The 21848-nt window shown below is 37.9% G+C and overlaps 3 protein-coding genes across 7 annotated transcripts in view; 2 read left to right on the top strand and 1 right to left on the bottom strand.

The window, feature by feature from the left end:
- Nucleotides 1–1813: 1813 nt before the first annotated feature.
- On the top strand, nt 1814–8568 carry LOC309480647 (myoD family inhibitor domain-containing protein-like). Its single transcript, XM_082145271.1, has 2 exons — nt 1814–2357; nt 8059–8568. Exons 1-2 carry the CDS (start codon nt 1979–1981, stop codon nt 8316–8318), a joined length of 639 nt encoding a protein of 212 aa, XP_082001397.1. The 5' UTR covers nt 1814–1978; the 3' UTR covers nt 8319–8568.
- Nucleotides 8569–9861: 1293 nt separating this feature from the next.
- Nucleotides 9862–19766, top strand: LOC309480582 (2-epi-5-epi-valiolone synthase). The gene is made up of 5 exons (XM_082145171.1): nt 9862–10046; nt 12495–13128; nt 14246–14479; nt 14564–14816; nt 16081–19766. Exons 1-5 carry the CDS (start codon nt 9922–9924, stop codon nt 16188–16190), a joined length of 1356 nt encoding a protein of 451 aa, XP_082001297.1. The 5' UTR covers nt 9862–9921; the 3' UTR covers nt 16191–19766.
- Nucleotides 16241–21848, bottom strand: part of mitfb (melanocyte inducing transcription factor b) — a 68906-nt gene continuing 63298 nt past the window's right edge. For 4 of the 5 annotated variants that reach the window (XM_082145155.1, XM_082145153.1, XM_082145156.1 and 1 more), the window contains one exon: nt 16241–20958. In XM_082145155.1, coding sequence (XP_082001281.1) covers nt 20536–20958 — 423 coding nt within the window. In that variant the 3' untranslated portion in view covers nt 16241–20535. The remainder of the gene's footprint in view (nt 20959–21848) is intronic. The other variant, XR_014199685.1, reaches the window with a different exon arrangement.

Genomic DNA, 21848 nt, shown 5'->3' on the forward strand with positions numbered 1-21848 from the left:
GCGAGCGAGCGAGTGCAGTATGAAATGTTTAAAGACACGTAGAACATATGCGATGATGAAAGGTTAAACTTGAGAGGTGGGGAAACTGTAAGCTACTTGTTTAGGCTGGTCATCATCCTTAGCTTAGCTGGCATAGCTAACCTGTCATACCTCTGATAGAACAGGTAGAAACTGAATCTTTGTAACCTAAACTAGATTGTTAGGTCTGACACATGACAGAGAATGTTGGCTGGGAAAATATAAAAAATTTAAAACATAGGCTATTTACCCGGCAGTGCAGGAACATGACTGGTCAACAAGGCTGTGCTGGTTGCATTGCAAGAACAGGTCGTGAGGTTTCTCATTCTTGGACTGAGACCGGTAACTTACACCTTTGCCTCGATTGTTGTAATATTCCCGTCTTTGCTTATTTTAACATTTTGAACATATCCCTCCACTGCATATTGGATATGTCTGCTGCATTACTCCAAAACCAATCACTTATACCTATAGGTATGGAGCTCAACCCAGCCATGGCTATGTGTCTGGTTCTCAATTGTTTGACGGGCGTAGTAACAATAACTAGGGGGCGTGGCTTTTGCGAACGGTCAAATGGAGGGCGGGGATGGGCAGGGGCAGGGCTTAATCAGGGCTCCTCCCCTAACCGCATGTGATCTCACTCCAAGCTTTTGATAAAACTTGAGAACCCTGCTGCACAAATTGCAAACTGTTAACTTTAGTTTTTTGATCGACTTTTATATAATTTAGAAGCATTAAAACTGAAGAACCATCCCTGAAATAATGCAGCAACAGAAATGATCATTAAATCCATTTCATGGAACCTTGTGAAGTCAAGACCACCTAAACCAAGACCAAGACAAGTCCAGTTACCATCAAATCACTAATAATAAAATTAATTTAAGTGTTGCAGAGGTGGCACAGAAGTTGCATCTGAATTGGTACAATTACACCTGCATAAATAATGTTGAGATTAATGTTTTAAAAATAACATTTTGAATATAGAAATGTGATGGAAAAATCAAATGCTGACTTTTTAATATGAAACTGAAACCGCCAGTAGGTGGCGACAAAACAATTGAGTGATTCACGGAATCATTATTCAACGATTTGTTCAAGGAAACAGAAGTGTGTTGCTCGGAAATGCACAACACTTCTGCTATGGATTTGTTTGGAACTATTTTTGTTGAAAATGTTTAAAAAAATTTAAGTTGCTTTATTAACTTAATGTGTATTGAACGTTTGTATAAAATAAATATCACATTTGCAATCGTGTCCATATTAGAGAAAAAAGCTCTCTTGCGCTTGTGATATTGCTTAATGAAATGTCATAATATAAACAAGTACTTTTTTTGCAATCATATCTTGAATTTGTGGGCAATTGTATGAATTTTGGGAATTTTACTTTTTTGAGACAATCCAGCATTGATTCCGAACCTGGTAACAAAAGAAATCACTTTAGTAATTTATAGAAAATGAATAATTATTGATTGCATTTTAAGCATAAGTTTTACATCAATGATGTTAACAAATAAATCAGACCATGAACCAGCAATTTAGTGATATCCTTGCATTTGTGGTCTTGAGATAAAATCCTGAGTCCTCTTAGTCTGAGACACAGACAAGACCAAGTACAAAATGCGGTGGAGACCAAGACTTTGAAAAAAATTTTTTAAGAGTATTACACCACTAATGGACCAGCAGCCACACTGGAAACTGTCCAGGGACTCATTGCATGTGGATGGCGTTTAATAATTTATTCAGTACAGGTTATTGCAAAGATATTCCATTCACATCTTCACTCTCACACTCGTCACATTTTTGCTCCTGTTGCAATTTATACCCAGCAGATTCTTCTGCATATAGGGATAACATCTTGTTTTGTTGAAATTTGAAGATATTACAGCCAATCTATTGGTTGAATCTGGCACGTGTTAAGCTCAGATCAGACTGAAGTGTGTAGCTCATTTTTTTCTCAGGGATGGTAGACTCATATCAGGAGGCAGGGCTACTGGGATCACGGAAGGTAGAGTATGCTTTTTTTCCTCCCGAATGCACTACACGTCTTGTTTTAGCATGTGCCTCTGGTAAATCTGCTTTAATATTTGTTCTGGTTTCCTGCTACGATTGCATTCCCATTGATCCTGTTTGCAGAATGAGTGAAGCTGTGGTTAGCGGGGTGAGAAGGTTGAGCACCATCTCAGAGACAGATGTGGACCGTGAAGAGGAGCCCGTGTCCATGGTGTCCTCAGCGGACAGCGAGTGGGTCGGATCCAGTTCTTCGCTCTGCTCGCGTGGAAAGCCCAGCGCCGAGAGCAGCAACTTCACCTCCTTTGAGTCCTATCAGCCTGACACTGCAGGTACAGCGTCAATGCTTCTCTGTTTACATGTTTATTTGTGTGTCCAGTATGTAGAAGTTGTCCTGGATGCTTTAACTTTTAACTGTACTCTTCCTAATGCTGATGTAGCCTATGCCTGTGTAAGACAACTGTGCTTTAATTGTGAAAATGATCTAGTAGGGGTGTAACGGTAAATGTTTTTGTCCTGAACCGCCACGGTACGGACTTCACGGATCGGTGCATATAGTCAGACGATGAATACAGTCACAGGCGATCCACACTCCCGTCCAGAAGGGGGCGCTCACGGTAATGCAACACTGTTTGCTAACCGCCACAATCTACGCACCAACCCAAAGCAAGAGTTCAGATGTCACGCTAGTACCCGATACGCTGAGTTTAGATTAATATTTGTGACGCGCTCCACAAACTTCACAGAAAGGAAACCAGGACGGCAGAAAGTGGCAAACATAAAGTTTTCTTTATTTTACAAAAGCACAATGTTCTATTTTTATACACAAATAAAAATAAGACCCTTTACAGTTTCGAATGTTGTCTTACTCTTCTCTGTATGACCATAAATGATGGAGTATTTTAAGTTGTTTCTGCTGTTATAATGAGACAAACTCATTTGGCATTGTGGTGATTTGTGTCATGGAAGTTCTCACTCATCTTGCCGTGATTTCTTGAAAAAGCGTAATATTGAACTTTGTGCATCCGCCATTATCACCGCATGTTAATGAACTCTCACGCGCAAAGACAATGACAGCTTAGGCTACGCACATCACGATAATCAAACCAATAAGTTTAAAAACAGCCGTTGCATTTTTCCGCGCAGCATTGGTCAATCTATTAGAGTAACAAATCAACTATTTTATTTTATGCAATATCGAACCGTGACCCGAGACCGAGGTATCCGAACCGTGACCCCGAGACCGACCGGGTATACACCGAACCGTGACCCCGAGACCGACCAGGTATACACCGAACCGTGACCCCGAGACCGAGGTATACACCGAACCGTGACCCCGAGACCGACCAGGTATACACCAAACCGTGACCCAGAGACCGAGGTATACACCGAACCGTGACCCCGAGACCGAGGTATACACCGAACCGTGACCCCGAGACCGACCGGGTATACACCGAACCGTGACCCCGAGACCGAGGTATACACCGAACCGTGACCCCGAGACCGAGGTATACACCGAACCGTGACCCCGAGACCGACCAGGTATACACCGAACCTTGACCCCGAGACCGAGGTATACACCGAACCGTGACCCCGAGACCGACCAGGTATACACCGAACCGTGACCCCGAGACCGAGGTATACACCGAACCGTGACCCCGAGACCGAGGTATACACCGAACCGTGACTTCTGCGTACCGTTACACCCCTATGATATAGACAGCTTTTAAAAAAGATAAAAAAAAAAAAAATACTTAATCAGGAAAATGTAATAAAATATTGATTTAAACAAATTGATGATATAAAATTGGTCAAATTTAAATGTAAACGTTTTAAAGTTTTTAATAAATAGCAGTTACTTCTAGTAAGTTTTACAAATGGCCAATTATAATTTCAGCACATTTATTGAAGGTTTATTATAAATATCAATAAATAAACCACACTTTATTAGGTACACCTGGTTTGACTTCTTTTGCCTTCCGAACTGTATTTGAACATTCCACATCATCATGATAGCATCACACAGTTGCTGCAGATTTGTCATCTGCTCATCCATGATGTGAATCTCCCGTTCCTCCACATCCCGAAGCTCTTCTATTGAGATCTGGTGACTGTGGAGGTCATGTGAGTTTAGTGAACTCACTGTCACCAGTTTGAGATGATTTGAGCTTTGTGACACACGTGTTATCCTGCTGGAAGTTTCAGAAGATGGTACACTGTGGTCATAAAGAGATGGACGTGATCAGCAACAATACTCAGGTAGACTGTGGTGTTTAATCGATGCTCAATTAGTACTGAGAGGCTCAAAGTGTGCCAAGATAAAATCCCACACACCATTACACCACCAGCAGCCTGAACCAATGACGATCAGCAGTTTCTGAAAGACTCAGACCAGCCCGGCTGGCACCAACACCCAGGACACGTTCAGAGTAACTTAAATCACCTTTCTTCCTCATTCTGATGCTCAGTTTGAACTTCAGCAGATCGACTTGATCATGTCTACATGCCTAAATGCATTGAGTTGCTGCCATGTGATTGGCTGATTAGAAATTTGTGTTAACGAGCAGCTGAACAGGTGTAGCTAGTAAAGTGGCTGTGAGTGAATATTCTTACTGTAATTATTGTTTAAAAATGTTGGATTTATTCAGCAAAGACACATGACATTATTTCAAGACTATAATAAATAATTATAATAATAAAAATAATAAAATAACAAGAAATGTTTCTTGTTCATGTGACACTGAAGACTGGAGTAATGATGCTGAAAAATCTGCTTTAATCACAGGAATAAATTACATTTGAACATATATTAAAATAGAAAACATATTTTAAGTTATACATAAATACAAATATTTCAGAATATTACAGTATTTTTGATCGAATAAATGTTTTTGTAAATTTTAAATGTAAAGTGTTTCTTAAAATAATGGTTCATTGATGTTTTACTGTTTAAAAAAAAATGGTTTTACATAATATTATAAAGCCTGAAACATTGGTCTATTTATTAGTTTGTTTCAGAAACATTGTTCTTCAGAAACGACATGGCTATAGTCAGTAAATCCTGTAGTTTCAACACCCGTATAAGCATCACTCAGTCCCAAACACACTTGTAAACATGTTAATTTGATGCGCTTGCAGCTCTCATGCAGAGCGAAGTGCACTTTTATGAGCACTTACACCGACACTCAGATGCTAAAACACTCCCTCAGTGACAGAGCCTTATGCAAGATACATGACCATAAACCTGTACTTTGAGATATATTAACCAATTATTCTCTCACTATTGTATGCTCATCCTATGTAGTGAAACTCTATTCGGGTCGCTCTGTTTCACCAGCTCCCCTGGGGAATGTATACTGTTACATTAATGTCTGCGGGTGACCACTTATTTCTCCCAGCTGTGCATTATGTGCTCCATTTCTGCTCAAGCAGCCCTTAATATAATTACCTATAGAGAGCTCCTGTTTATAAGGTTTTGCATGTGGCATTAGTCTGATTCTGTGCAAAGTGGCTAGCATGGCCACAAGTGCCATAATTATTAGGAATTATGTGCTGATGAAAGGCTGAAATGTATGTTTGGGGCTTCTCTCATTTCAGCTTCCATCTAACATCCCGAAATGGCTGATTTTCGTGCCGGTTTCAGTGTAATTAGAGCATCTTAGTTTCACAGTTTATGGCAGCCTGCACTTAACTTGATGTATGGATGTCTAAAAAATAAATAATGCATGCAAAAAGAAGTGTTCAGGTAATGATAAAAGAGTGATGTGCACAAATACCAGCATTCTGAAAATGAATATGCTAGAGAATATTTATTAAAGCTAAGTGACATTTTACAAATATTCATGCAACTGTTAATGATGAAAAGTACTGTCCCAGACGGCAACATAGTGTCGGCCCAGATCCGGTCTACATCTGTGGATTCCACCCGTACCGGATCTGGGCCGACATATGGCCTTGTCCAAACTAATACGTTTTCGTTTGTGTTTTTCTCTCCGTTTTGGCCTTCCGTCCACACTGAGACATTCATTTTATTAATGAAAACGAAGCTTTTTGAAAACACTCTCCAAAAAGTGGACAAATTAGACAATGCCGTTTTCATGTTGTAGTGTGGACTGTCAAAACGGTATTTAAAAAGGTATTACGTAAGTTTAGTCATGTGACGCATATTGTACCGATAGATATTGATGTTTATACCGGTATTGTGCCTGTTATGTGCTATTCACTTTCACACAGTTGCTAAAATATGTTACTCTGCACACTCTTCATATCACAGACCTGCAAAGATGACAGAAAATGTACTCGCATTTGCTGTCCTGCGGCAAAACATGAGAGCAGTTGCGACCTGGGGCCGGTTTCACAAAGATAGACTTTGACTATGGCTTAGATATAGTAGATAGTTAAGTCAAGTCAAGTCAAGTATATTTGTATAGCGCTTTTCACAATACAGATTGTATCAAAGCAGCTTCACAGTATTAAATTAAAATAATACAACAAGGTTTGTTTCAAGTGGAATTTATTGATTGTTAAAATTAAATTAAATATCCCCAAAATATCCCCAACTGAGCAAGCCAAAGGCAACAGTGGCAAGGAACCGAAAAACTCCATCAAGTGACCTAATGGTGTCCTAAAACTCCATCAGGTGACCTAATGGTGTCCTAAAACTCCATCAGGTGACCTAATGGAGAAAAAAAAAAAAAACCTTGGGAGACCCCAGGCTCAGTCGGGGGCCAGTTCTCCTCTGGCATTTATGAGCTAGAGGCCGGATTGTAGTTTGAACTGTAAGATTAAAAATATTATATGAATGCCTGGCTGAAGAGATGCGACTTTAATCTAGTTTTAAACTGGGAGAGCGAGTCTGAGCAACGAACAGTATCAGGAAGACTATTCCAGAGTTTTGGAGCCAAATGTGAAAACGCTCTCCCTCCTTTGGTGGATCTGGATATCCTAGGTATGACCAAAAGCCTTGAATTTAGTGATCTCAAAGAGCGCGATGGATTATAGGGTGATAGAAGATCCGTTAAATAGACTGGAGCTAAGCCGTTTAGGGCTTTATAAGTCAGTAGCAATACCTTGTAATTAATACGGAACTTTATAGGTAACCAATGCAGTGATGATAAAATCGGTGTTATATGATCATATTTTCTTGATCTCGTAAGAACTCTAGCGGTGGCATTTTGGACTAACTGTAGCTTGTTTATTGAGGATGCAGGACAACCAGCTAATAAAGCATTACAGTAATCCAGTCTCGAGGTCATGAATGCATGAACTAACTTTTCTGCATCAGAAACTGATAGCATATTACGTAGCTTAGTAAGATAGTCTTCAGATAGACATCTAAATCAGACCGTTGCACAAAGCACTTAAGACTCTGACTATCTTAAGTAGGACTACACTGCAATGCATTCTGGGTAAAATAAGACACTTTTCACTTTTTTACAATTTTACTTGGGAAATTTAGCGGAGAATGTAGTACCAAGAAGAAATGTTTTTCCCTTGATTGTTAACTGATTGTTACTGCTGGTTGCCAAGGTAACAGAGTCTTAGACCTAAGTTAGCCTGGGGTTAAGGTGTCTAATTTTTTTGGTCTAAATTAAGTCAGTCTTTATTTTTGTGAAACAGTCTAACTTGCATTAGACTAGTCTATGAGCAAATTTTAGACTTGTCTAACACTATAGACCGGTCTAAAATAGCTTTGTGAAACTGGCCCCTGGACGCATCAGGGAACGCTGAGATATTTTGCTAAATAAAATGATCCTGTCCTGTCAGAAGAATTGCGCGATATCTTCATTATTTATTTTTCCATCTGCATCATCTCAGTGTGCTCCTCTGTTTACTGTAGACGTAGCCTAAGTTGCTGTCTGGGGTACTATGATGTCATCATGCATTTTGGACATGTCAAGTGATGTCACATTTATTTTGATAGCGCTTTGGAATACAATACAGAGCCAAAGCAGCTTCAGAGAAATAAACTCAATATTTCTAACTATTATTGTGTGTCTGTGGGCCTGGGTTACTTGATCTTCTTCTGTCCAGATGACTGCGCCACCGTCCTGCTGGCTTGCCTCTACTGCCGCTTCTGTGACATCTTCACCATGATGCCTGATGTGTGTGAGCGGGCGTTTATCCGCTGCTTCCCCTCCTGCAAGTACTTCAGCTCCTCCGACGAGCAGTCCAAGGGGAAAGACTGGTGCGGCTGTAACATTGAGTTTGACTGTAATTTCATGAACTCCTGTCAAGAGGCCAGTGAGTTAATCGAGCTGGCCATGGAGATATCTGAGGTGTGCTACCGCTAATAGATTCAGGACAGAGATTCTCCATTATTCTCTGAATTATTCGTTTTCACAAAGGACGTTTGTGATTCCAATTGGTAAACCGGGGTAAAATGAGTCACCCTTTGTTTTAGGCCAGCATTCACAAAATAGAGCATGTTACAGCATTTTCAGGAACAGATCATCATTTCATTCGGACAGAATATGGGGAATATATTTGCGAGTTTTCCCTTGCTAAGTAAATTTCATTTATGACCAAAGTTATGACTATTTAATAAATTGTGTCACATCCATAAACAAAAACAAAAAATATATACTAAAAAATAAAAAACACACACACACACACACACATGGATTTCTGACGCTGATGTGTAAAGCATGAAAAATGGTGGGTGTGGGTACCAACTCAGCCTAATCAAGCTGGTGTTTAGCTGGTTTTAGCTGGTCAAGCTAGTCTCCCAGCCTGGCCAAGCTGGTGTTCAGCTGGTTTTAGCTGGTCTTCAAGTCTGGCCAACTAGTTCATCTGGTTTTAGCTGGTCATTTACAGTAAATGGGACTACAGATGTTGTCAGGAACATTAGGCATCATCAACAGGTAAACTCATTTTAACACTGATCTATAAAGGTATAAGAGTGGTGTAGTCTGTTTATATCCTAATTTTAGCTCTTTACTTCTTTCGGTTGGATTTAGGCTTCACAATTTAAATAATTTTCTGTAGTTCTGAAGATTTTCTTGGACAAAATTGGTAAGAATCATAAACTTTTGCTGTCACAGATTTTATTTTCTGCAATAATCTAAAATCCAATGGAACAATACTAATGTTTTTTTTCTTTTTCCGGGGTAACCAGGGTGATTTACAGGTTTGGCCCTCAAAATGTGATCCTTGCAGCACTTATGAAAGATTTGAAAAAGTCAACGTTGATGCCCTCAGGAGGGCAATATGGGTAGCCCTTCATAAACCTCAAATGTTACTGATCCAGCAGTCTCGGCCTGTGTAATCAGTGAACTGGAAACCATTAATGTCTGTCTGATGGAACTAATTATCCTGCATGAATAAAACTTTTTTTAATAATAAAAAACTCTTTGTGGTCTGTAATGTGTGCAATTACATCAGTAATACAGAAAGCGATCTGTTGGCATTCATAATCAATGGCTGTGGCTCAGCTAGTGAATGTATATATATATATATATATATATATATATATATATATATGACGGTTTAATCGAACTTGTAGGCTAAAAAAACAAGTATCCCCTCCGGACATCACTATTGGCCACTACTCTATGCACTACTTGTTGCAGGTGTGTACCAGTACTTTGTACAGAATTATTATTCTGTAACAGAATTTTCTGTAAAAATGTATTTTTTTTACCATGTTGAGAACATCTGGTGCTCATCTGGAAGATACAAAACTTCAGACAGAAAAGGCCTCCTGTCTCAGCCGGGACTCAAACCAGAGACGACAGTGCTTCCACAAGGTCACCCTCCATACAGATCCTTTAATGTAAATCTATTTATAGTTTGCCTACAGTTCCACCCTCTCCGTCACCTCAGCAGTGGCTTTAGTTACTGTTATACACTTGGCACGAGTCGGCAAGAGGCCAACTTTCACTTTTCACCTTCAATATGTCTTATGCTTCAAAAATCTGTGATGATGTGGCTGAGTTCAGATTGGTGCATGTAGACTCTACATGGAGCAGACAGACTGCAGACTGTGTGTGTGTCGAGGGACGGTCGTCAGACGCCAAGATGTGAGTATACCCATGAATTACCACTCTGGTGCTTTGTTACTGTCTCGGCCTGGACCTACTGCAATATAATCGTCTGATTGAAGCATTTGAATTTTTGAAATACAAATATAGTAAATAAAGTACGAAAGAATAAGAAACATGTTTCATCCCTTATTCCTCAGTCAGGTTTATAATGATGTCTTTAATCAGTTAACGTTAAAGTCTTCAGTGAGTTGTTTACTTCATGTTTGAATGCTTTTCTATTTTAAGAAGTAACCTTACAGTTGGAAAGTATGAGGTCAAGTTTACAGTGTGAGTGAGTATGTGTGTGTGTGTGTGTGTGTGTTACTGTCTGTAGTCTTTTCTCAACAGTTCTCTAATATATATTTTGTATCTTACAAAAGTGGTGCTGGTACCATTGTGCTTTAATATAGGCCATTATTACCATATTCACATGCCATATTTACATGGTATGCAAAGTATTCCAAAGAATGACATGGCACCACCATGGTACTATGTGCAAAATCATGGTTTTACTACAGTACACTGTAAAATCTAATTAGTTGGGCTTACTTTAAAAAAAGCTTGCAAACCGATTGCCTTAAAAAAAACAAGTAAAGTGAAATAGCAATAGTATGTGGTACTGACAAATGCTTAGTTAGGATAGTTCACTTACACAAGAGTTCTAGTAACTAAAAAAGAACTGTAGAGAGTACTTGATAATTTACTTTAAATAAAATTTGTAAAAATGTGTTTTGCATGCTGAATGTTGAAGTCTGTGTGACTCAAGTATGATCAATTGCAAGATTGTCACAAATATAGAGGGATTATATAAACCCAATTAAAAGTTTCACAAGGTGTTTAGGACATAAGTATTAGCAACAAAATTATAAAAGATCATTAATTGACATGAAATATAGTTATGTTATACATCATTCAATCATATATATATATATATATATATATATATATATATATATATATATATACACACACACTGTATATAATCTCTTCCATTGCAACCGAATAACTGATTTATTGTTGCAATCGTTGCATGAATGGGAAGAGAACTACAATAGTATAAATGAAATCCAAGTGCCCAACCAAAGGGATCACTAATCGCCATAATGGTGACTAAAAACATTTGAGGAAAATCAACATCAATTTATGAAGTCAGCTTATGTGATGTTCTCTCAAATTTTTCAGTGGTATTACATTTTCAACATTTAAGATGACTTTGGGAAATGAGTGAATGCAAACAGAGAAAAATAGAGGAAATGTAGAGGAAATGAGTGAAAAGTCCATTAAGATTTTCCCCGCCTCAAAAACCACACTCAAACCAATCAATTAATCTTAACTTGGGTTTTCTTTGTAAACAAAGCATAGTATCTGAATAGTGCAGATTACTAGATTTTTACAATTAAGGTAAGACATTAAGTAAAGTTAACTAAAAAGTGTTAGTTAGAATCACTGTTGGATTTTACAGTGTACATATGTAAAAAACAAAACCCTTTAAAACAGAGGTATATGTTCAAATAACCTGGTATTACCACGTAAATAAACATTTTAGCCCAAAAACATGGTAAAACAGCAGCACATGTCCAATGGTGCAATTTGGCCATAGTACAAAAAGTAGTAAACGATATGAGCAAAAAACACGGTGTTACCATAGTATACAACAATCAGTCCCTTGTGAAAAATAAGTGCACTCAATTGTATTGAATTTGTACTTGTAGTATAGCTACTTCATATCTTAAAAAATATATATTTAAAAAGGCCTGAACTTGCATGTAATTTAATATTAATGAAATAAAAGCCTTCTTAAGTGTACTTAAAGAGAGCACACTTTCATGATTATGTTTCTTATTTCTAATAATGCCAAATTATAATTTTTAAAGTGCATTTAAAATCAACGTTTTAATATTCCTTTGTCAAGCTTTAAAGTTCACTTATTTTAATATGTTGATTAATATATTAAAGCACATACTTGTTTATATTTTGAACTGAACTGTTATTCAATATTATTACAAGTTAATATACGTTGAAATGTATTCATTACAAATGTTTAATTACAAATAACCTACTCTAAAAACACAAATTTCAATAGAAATTACAATAAAGTTTATTTTAGTTTACCATAAATGCTTGTCAGTACATTCAGCAGTAACTTGAACCGGTCCTTCAAAAGTCCTGCTTAAGTAGGTTAAAAAAGCCCTCTAAAGCTAACAGCATTTAATATAATTATAAACTATAATCCATTCTCATTTAACTGCAATTGACATGCAATTAAATGTCTGTAAACAATACATTTCACAAGTATTGTTTTAAGTGTAGGCTATTATTTCCATAACAAGTACTTCTAAAAAGTATCCTGAAATGTTCTTTTTCACAAGGCATATGTACTTTTTATTAGTGATATGCAGCTTATACTTAAATACTGAATAAATGATGGATAACTTGTCCCCACAGTTATGAGTCTTCCACAGAAGATGGAGTCACATGGACAGTGGTCAGTCCTATCGTCTTCACCTATCGAGTCATTCAAAGTGAGAGGCTTCTGGATGCAAGCAATGACACCTTAATGTTCGGCCATATCTCCAACCCTACTGAGATTCAAGCCCTCAAGAACAACAGCAAAGTAGTGAAGCGATTCATTGTGATTGACGAGACTGTTAATGATCTTTACGGCTCTCAGGTTGCAGCGTATTTTGAAGCGAGAGGGGTGACGTACAAGATCCTTCACTTACCCACAACTGAGGAGAACAAGTCTATGGCACTCGTGACCAGTATCTTGGAGGAGGTCCATAAATTTGGAATTGACCGCCGTACGGAGCCCATTATCGCTATTGGTGGAGGCGTGTGCCTGGATATCGCGGGTCTCGCCGCATCTCTGTATCGCAGACGCACTCCGTATATTCGTGTCCCTACAACTCTGTTGGCTTACATTGATGCCAGTGTAGGGGCAAAGACGGGGGTCAATTTTGCCAACTGTAAAAATAAGCTAGGGTCCTACATACCCCCCGTGGCAACGTTCCTGGACAGGACTTTCCTGTGCACTCTTCCACGCCGCCATATTTCTAATGGAATGGCTGAGATGTTGAAGGTTCACATTTGTAAATGAATGTATTTATAATGTATTTTAACATTAAAATGAGTCTGTCAAAAACATTTAAAAATCTTATCGACCCAGACTAGATTTGTAAAAAATACCGATTTCGGTATTTTAAAAATGTGATGATACCAGCATTTCACTCTTGCATTTTGAGCGCTGTTGAATGGATTCTTAAACACCTCTGATTGTCCATTGTGTTGACGCGATCAACATATATGTCTTCTGATTGGCCATTGTGTTGACGCAATCAACATATAGGTCTGTGATTGGTCATTGTGTTGACGCGCTCAGCATATATGTCTCTGATTGGCCATTGTGTTGACGCGCTCAACATATATGTCTCTGATTGGCCATTGTGTTGACACACTCAACATATATGTCTCTGATTGGTCATTGTGTTGACGTGCTCAACATATGTCTCTGATTGGCCATTGTGTTGACGCACTCAACATATATGTCTCTGATTGGCCATTGTGTTGGTGCACTCAACATAAATATCTCTGATTGGCCATTGTGTTGACGCACTCAACATATATGTCTGTGATTGGCCATTGGGTTGATGCGCTCGACATGTCTGTGATTGGCTACAACGATCAACGCTTCAAAAACATGTCGTCTTTGACGCTCTTCATCGAGCGCTTACACATACATACGGGAGCATTTGAAAACGATATTAGGGATCCGCTGATAGACGCCTGCTTTTAAACGTGTGTATCTATGTAAGCGCTCGGTGAAGAGCGTCAAAGATGTCATTGTTGATCATTGTAGTCAATCACAGACATATTAGTTGAGCGCGTCAACAGCCAATCAGAGACATATATGTTGAGCTGATGGCCAACACAGAGGCCAATCAGAGACATACATACTGTATTGAGTGTGTCAACACAATGGCCAATCAGAGGGTGTTTAAGAATCCGTTCAACAGCGCTCAAAATGCTAGAGGGAAATGCTGGTATCATCACATTTTTAAAATTTCAGTACCGACTTGGTACCGAAGACAGTACTTTTTGACAATTCTAACCCAGACTTTTGAATGGTAGTTTATTCTGACATTATTGTGCAAGTCTAATTGAGGTCTTGTTTCACCAATACTAGTGATCCTCTACAGATGGCGCTGATGAAACACAAAGGACTCTTTGAACTTTTGCATAAGGAGGGCAGAAGTTTGTTGGACTCAAGGTTCCAACCGAGAATCCATGAAAATGTGCATATGGATGCAGCGAGTGTGTCCACTAGACTGGCCATTGAAACCATGCTGGAGGAACTTGCCCCAAACCTGTGGGAGGACGACCTGGACAGGCTGGTGGACTTTGGCCATATCATCAGTCCAGAGCTTGAAATGGTTCTACATATTAAGACTTGAACTAAAGTTGCACGTTGTGTATCACAGTCTTGAATTAATCTAACTGGAGTTTCTTTGATACAGAAAGTACTTCCTGCACTTTTGCATGGAGAAGCGGTGAACATTGACATGGCCTTCATGGTCTATGTGGCTCATGAAAGGGGCTTTCTGACAGAAGAGGAGAAAAGACGTATCATTGTGTGTATGCAGAGTCTAGAGCTTCCAGTGTGGCATTCAGATTGCACTCTGGATCTAGTACAGAAGTCTCTTACTGAGCGACTGAAGCACTCCGGTGGACTTCTGAGGATGCCTCTGCCGACAGCGCTGGGAAGAGCAAGTATGTCAAGTATAAATAGAACAGCAAACTTTCTTTTCCCTCAAACATTAAAGGTGCATTCAGTAGTTTGGAGCTAATTAAAAAAAAGTGTTACACATTTAAGAAATACATTTTGTTTTTGTAAAGAGTCATCTGAATGGTAAGGAAGCCCGTTTTGAGCGTGTGGTAAAACAAGGGACATTTCCGAGAACAGCTTTAACTAGGACAGGACACAAAAAAACAGGACCGTCCCCAGAAAATGGGGGATGGAAAATGTCTGTTCAACCTGACAAAGACAAAAATATAGCATAAAAATCAGCACGGTTTCACAAGGTGGATAGATTACATGACAGATAAAATTCTGAGTAGTGATGCCAAAGATTCTTCTTTTTTGTTGAACAAGTAAGATAATTAATTATTGTATAAAACGCTCTCTAAAACTCACTACAATCAGTGTAATTTATACATAAAATGATCCTGCTGATCCACATCAATAGATGGCAGTGCAGTGTCTAACACCACTGTGGTCTCGTACACAAAGATCATGCTAACGCTAGCTAAAAAACTTCTGAATACACCTTCAATGTAGACTGAAGATGATGAAAAGATTAGTGTATTATTGAAAGTCATATGTTCGGCTTAGCTGTTTTATTCTACTCATCCTAGCTGCCATGTTGAGATCGCAAGACCAGCTGAATACACTTTAGCTCCATTACCACCATCATCAGACACTTTTAGGTGTGGAAGAAAACTAATCATGGTAAAGTAGGCCTGTGTATGAGCGGTTCCGGGTTCAAATCCCGTACGAGCCCCCACTTCTTACAAATTGTTTTGATCTAAATAAAGGGGAAACAAAAAGATAGCCGTAACAAAAAACAGGGATCTTATCCAAAAAAAGTCCTCGCTCTCACTCCCAACACACCCAAACACTTTCATAGTGCAAGAAATAAATGTATATATAAAAAAAGATCAAATAAGGAGCAACATAAATTTACGGGCAAGGCCAAAATAAATAACAAAACAGTAACACAGAATTAAGGTAATAAACAAAATGGCAAAAGCTTCCTTTAACTTTCAAAAACAGGAGAATAGGGTGAAAGTTTCCTCCCTACAGAATTTTTTTAATGCGTTTTGGCCATTCATGTACACAACAACGTGAACCACAGAATTCAAAAGGGTGTACTTTCTTTTTCACATGACTATGTACTTGCATCAAAAAATAAGTACAATATACTTTTTGGGTCCATGTTGTATTTGTAATATAGAGTTTTTTTATACCCTACAGGAATCTTCAATGACATAGAAGACAGCATTGTGTGTCGAGCATTCAAGAGATGGTGCGATGAACACTGTGAAACTGCCATGAAAACACAATCATACAATGGAAAAGCCTGATTGTATTCTTAAACCAAGAAAACCCATATCATGAATAAAAACTCAGGAAATTGTGAAAACCACTCAGTTTTATTTTAATGTCTGTAACATTTTCATTCCCAATACACTTGTCAAGCTTGAATTCCAAACAATGAAATGATCACACAAGTGACCAGCTACTTTCCTCATAATGCTTCCCAGTAGAAGTTTCACGTTTCAAAACAACAGTTTGAGTGAAAGGTGACTTTCCCAACAGGTGGGCCGTCTTCCAGTATTGAATTCATAAGAAATAAATGCTTCAAAAATTCAACCAAAAATCTACATCTCAAGCTATTGTAAGTCCTTTCTTAAATAATGTTTGGTTAAGCTTAAAAAATATCATACAAAAGTATACTAAAACAAAAACCGTCTTTAACTATAGCCAAGACACTTTTATAAAAGACAGACCAATCTGTATTTGTTATTAAAAGATGTTTGGTTGAAGTTCAATGGAAGCCTGTTTTAAAGGCACCTTTCATTGACGTCACTGACACATATGCTTTCATACAGGAGCCTTGTGCTTTACCTGTTACCTGATTGTCTGAATTATTGCTCAGAAAAAAATTGCAACAGCCAGTTTTGCTATAAATCCACAATGAGATACGTAACAGTTTCACTGCATATTTAGACTTCACTTGGAATTTGGCAACGTTTTAGTAGTCAACACTGTGTAACATTACATTCAGAGGAAAACCTTCAGTAGTTTGTCTAGTAGGCAAAGGAGTTTATATTATACACTATTCTTGAAAGTTTTGTAGTGCTTCAAGACACCACAGGTTTAAGCCAGAATACAAAACAGATCAAGTCTCGAGTCGAACCCAAGATTAAATGAACCCTACTAAGAGGCCGCTGGGTTCCACAGTTTAAGACTAAGTCTAAAATTACATAAATAGAAGAGAACATTCATTTAAAGGGATAGTTCACACAAAAATGAAAATTATGAAAAACATTTCCTTACTCTCATGTTTATCCAAACCAAGTGTTCCACACATCTCTAGAAAAGTAAAGCCAAAGCATTTCGATCGCCCCCTGGTGGCTCGCTGCAGTAAAGGTCATAAATCCCGCCCTCTCCATGAAATCGAATGGGACGTGTGCCAATCACACTTTAAAAAAAATTCCCCAAAGATGGTTTCTGTCATTTTAGGAAGTTTATCACGCTGACGTACGCCCAAGTGTTACAAATGGCGTAATCGGCACATGTCAATGGCCAGTTCTGGGATATTTTGGCTTCATTTTTCTGTAGCGGGAGGAAGTTGAGACACGTCGTCCATCTTTTTTTTACTGTCTGTGCTCAAAAGCCACTTAAATACACATTTACGTTTAACTGCCCTTTTTGGAAACTAACAATCCCAGTCCCCATTGACTTTCACTGTGTGGAAAAGAGCAGCGTGAACTCTCTGCTAAACATCTCTTTTTGTTTACAGGTCATACAGGTTTGGAATGACATGAGGATGTGTAAATGATGACATTCATTTTTTTGGTGTGAACTATTGCTTTAAGTTGCAGGTTTGTAATATAAGGCACTTTACAGTGATCTGACTATGTTACCTACACTAAACTCTTACAACATCTTTCCATGAAACAGGCTGATTTCTCAACTGAAAGTTATCTTTGCATAGTTCTATGAAACAACACATTATAGTTTCATCTACATGATCATTATAGTGGCACAAATTGGATGCTACTCAAAGGTAAACATCAGTACATCTGAGTTGAGCACTTTTAAACAGTAGAAATATACAGTAACAGTACAGCTTATTATTACAAACATAGTCAGTCATTTACACCGTATAAGAATTAAAAAACCCAAACAAGTGTTAGAACAAAATATAAAAGGCTTTTTTTTTTTTCAAGGTATGATCTTTCTTCCAGTGTTTTTGCCAATACAAAACAAAAAATCCCAGATCTTTCTCCATCATTTTTTTTTTATATATATATACAACAGAAAACCTGGAGCATTTTAGTTACAATGTATGGCATATTCAAACAGAATTTAATAATTAAAATGTTAGATAAAAATGAAAAAGTTTTTAAGGGTAATAGAATCTGAAGTTTGAAATATTACTTGATTATTCCCTTAGGCATCAAATATGTGTTAACAGATTTCTTCACATTCTTATGGATTATTTCATGCGATGCATTGTGTTAAAATGCATCTGGGTATCTTAAGAAATGCATGAGGTGAAAACCGTTTGCATAATTATATAGGCACTGCATTTGATGACAAGAACAGTTTTGAAAACTGCTGGGTTAAATCTGAATATTGCTTGGCACATTTCACAGGACATTTGAAAATCAGTTGGAAACGCTGTGTGAAAACTGTCTCTGCACACATTCTCTGAAGAGTTTAGCATGGCAATGGATATGACAATGTTAATGTATTTGGTCTTGGCGGAATAGATCTGCTACACTGCTGCTGCGGCAGAGCCAGTGTCAATACGTACACGGACAAAGCAGATCTATACAGGTGGAGCTGGGGAAGGTGGAGGGTTTCAGAGGAACATTGAAAGCGAGCTGCAAACTGCAACAGCAAATACTGACCAACTATTTAAATGTTGAGCAGCAAGCTCATTGGCTGCAGTTGCGACATGAACCAACCAGCTTGTGCCGTGTAGTTAACAACGTTATTGTCAGAAGGTTGCCTTAAGGACCCATTCGCCCGCGCCAACTTGGTATTTCTTCAGATAGATTGGTATTATTTAAAGATTATTCCACAAATCTACGAAAGATTAAATGGAACAAATCTAAGGGAAATTCTCAAAAACATGAATAAATTAATACTGAGAGAATATTGATTAATATTTGAGTGAAATGTTTCGGATCATCCTGATAGCAAACACACTTTGCCTAGACATCTAGTGGTTGAATGCGTTTTCATCTGGAAGATCTGATTTTTAGAGAATTTGCTTAAAATGTTGCTTAAACATTCAGTGATGTTAGAACGACATTCAACAGAAATTTGTGCGACATTTATGAATTATAATTTTGATTTATTCAGCTACGTTAAAAGGAATATTTCACCGAAAAAGGAAAATGTACTCACACTCATGTTGTCAGAAACCGGGTTGCTGATATTTTTGTGTAACACAAAAGGAACATTTTATAATCAGCTTAAATTTCAATCTGTTTCTCTCACACAGATATCATATCTGTCATATAAAAGTGGCATGGACTAATTTTATTATTTCTTTTTTGGAGGATAATGGACATGGTAATTATGAATTGTTATATGTAAAAAAACAAAAAAACAAAAAACAATAACGATTCTTCAAAATATCTATATTCAACAGAAAACCTACATCATAGTTTAGAACAACATGAGAGTGAGTACTTAACAGAATTTTCAATTATTCTTTTGAATCTTTTGAAGTGCATCTCGTGGGGGGTTGTGTTTACTGGGCATTAGATATTAAATCTACATTATGTTAAAAGGGAAGCATTATGCTTAAATCATTCCTTTAAAATGATATACATATATATATATATAAAAGAGAAATATGTTTCTAAACTGTGCGCAAACATGCTACTGTACAACCTAAAAATTAAATAAAAATAAAATCACCATTCAAGTGCACTTTTATATAGATTGGTGCAGGCAAGACGTCAGAATCCGGAAAACTAATTTGCCACTGGTTCCCTTGATATTTTCCTATGGGGTTTGTCAATTTATGAGTAAAATAAGGTCTGTGGTAAACATAACTTGACGATACTTGCACATTTTGCTTGAAAAACGTACACTGCACACACTCACACACCAAACTGTCTTATCTAGTTACTTGTCAGAAACGTACGTATTCAAAAATAAACATACCTGCTTCAAATTTAGCATTTTCGGTATGGGTGTTTGTAATTTACATGTAGAACAAAGTAGTATCTTAAGTAAAGTATTTTTAAGTTATGTTTACCTTATTTTACTCGCAAACTGAAAAACACTATTATAAAAACCTATAGGAAAATCTCGAGGGAACCAGCGACAAATTGGTCTTATGGGTTTGACATCATCCCTGCACCACTCTATTATCCCAAAGTTGATTAAATTATATTCTAAATATACCTATGCCAAGTTACAAAAATCAATCATTTTATGATACTGACCTTGATTATTGTGATATTATGCATAATCTGAATTATTATACCACAATGAATTTTAGGTAGACAAAAGTGGGATACGGTTAAAATACAATAAAATAAAGTGTAAACATAAAAAAATAATATTACTTTGCACTTGACAAAACAGGCCGTGCTTCCTCTTTAGCAATCCCAAGCATCAGTTGCGTTATTAGAAAAACGCAACGACCAGCGGCCCTAAAAGAAGGTTTTCGCTGTACTAACAAACATGCTCGTTTTCCTCCATGTTCACGCTGTCCTTACGGCTTCTGTCATTCGAGGCCCCGGGCGAGACGGAGGTGAGAAGTGGGTCGCTTGTTGCTACAGACGACAATGTGTCGTCCATCAGGATGTCGTCAAGTTTAGCGGCATTTGCCTTAGAAATGAGACCATAAGCCCCTGCGTCTGCAGAAGCGCTAGAGCCTGTACCATGGGAGTCGTTAAAGGTGATTGTACCGTCGTTAAGGTCTAGGGTGCTGGAGCGGCCCATGCCAGGGCAAGAGGAGTGCGTGTGAGGGTACATGTCCTGGCTGCAGTCCCCCAGGACCGTCTCCTGTTTTATGCCCCGGGCTGCTAGATCTGATGGACAGAGTGTAGACGAGGCGATGGCCAGACCATGAGCACGAGCCTGCATTTCCAACTCCTGGATTAACATTGAGCAATGGACAGACAACAAAACATTAACTGTAACATAAACTGTAATTAACTTTAGTGAAATCTTAAAGCCACATTGAAAATCAAAACTGACTATTCTTATTTTTTATGGAATATATACGGTGGCCAAGAGAGCTCAACGCGCTGCAACTTAAGAAAACACATGCAAATAGATAATACACCAGCAAATTAAGAAAACATTATCAGTTTAACAACACATGTGCAACACAACCAAATACAGAAACGCACTGCAAAATACTCACAACTCACAATTTAGTTTATTTTAACATCATGATTCCTGATTATATATGCATTGAGTATTTGCAGAGCTTTTCTGTATTTGGTTGAGTTGTGAGTATTTGCAGCGTGTTTCTGTATTTGGTTGCATTGTGAGTATTAGCAGCGCATTTATGTATTTAGTTGCGTTGTGAGTATTAGCAGCGTGTTTCTGCATTTGGTTGCGTTGTGAGTATTTCCAGCGTGTTTCTGTATTTGGTTGCATTGTGAGTATTAGCAGCGCATTTATGTATTTAGTTGCATTGTGAGTATTAGCAGCGCATTTATGTATTTAGTTGCGTTGTGAGTATTAGCAGCACGCTTCTGTATTTGGTTGAGTTGTGAGTATTTGCAGCGTGTTTATGTATTTAGTTGCGTTGTGAGTATTAGCAGCGTGTTTCTGTATTTGGTTGCGTTGTGAGTATTTGCAGCGTGTTTCTGTATTTAGTTGTGTTGTGAGTATTAGCAGCGCATTTATGTATTTAGTTGCGTTGTGAGTATTAGCAGCACGCTTCTGTATTTGGTTGTGTTGTGAGTATTAGCAGCGTGTTTCTGTATTTGGTTGCATTGTGAGTATTTGCAGCGTGTTTCTGTATTTGGTTG

This window comes from Leuciscus leuciscus (genome assembly GCF_965113295.1).
Source record: "Leuciscus leuciscus genome assembly, chromosome: 18".
Taxonomy (NCBI): domain Eukaryota; kingdom Metazoa; phylum Chordata; class Actinopteri; order Cypriniformes; family Leuciscidae; genus Leuciscus; species Leuciscus leuciscus.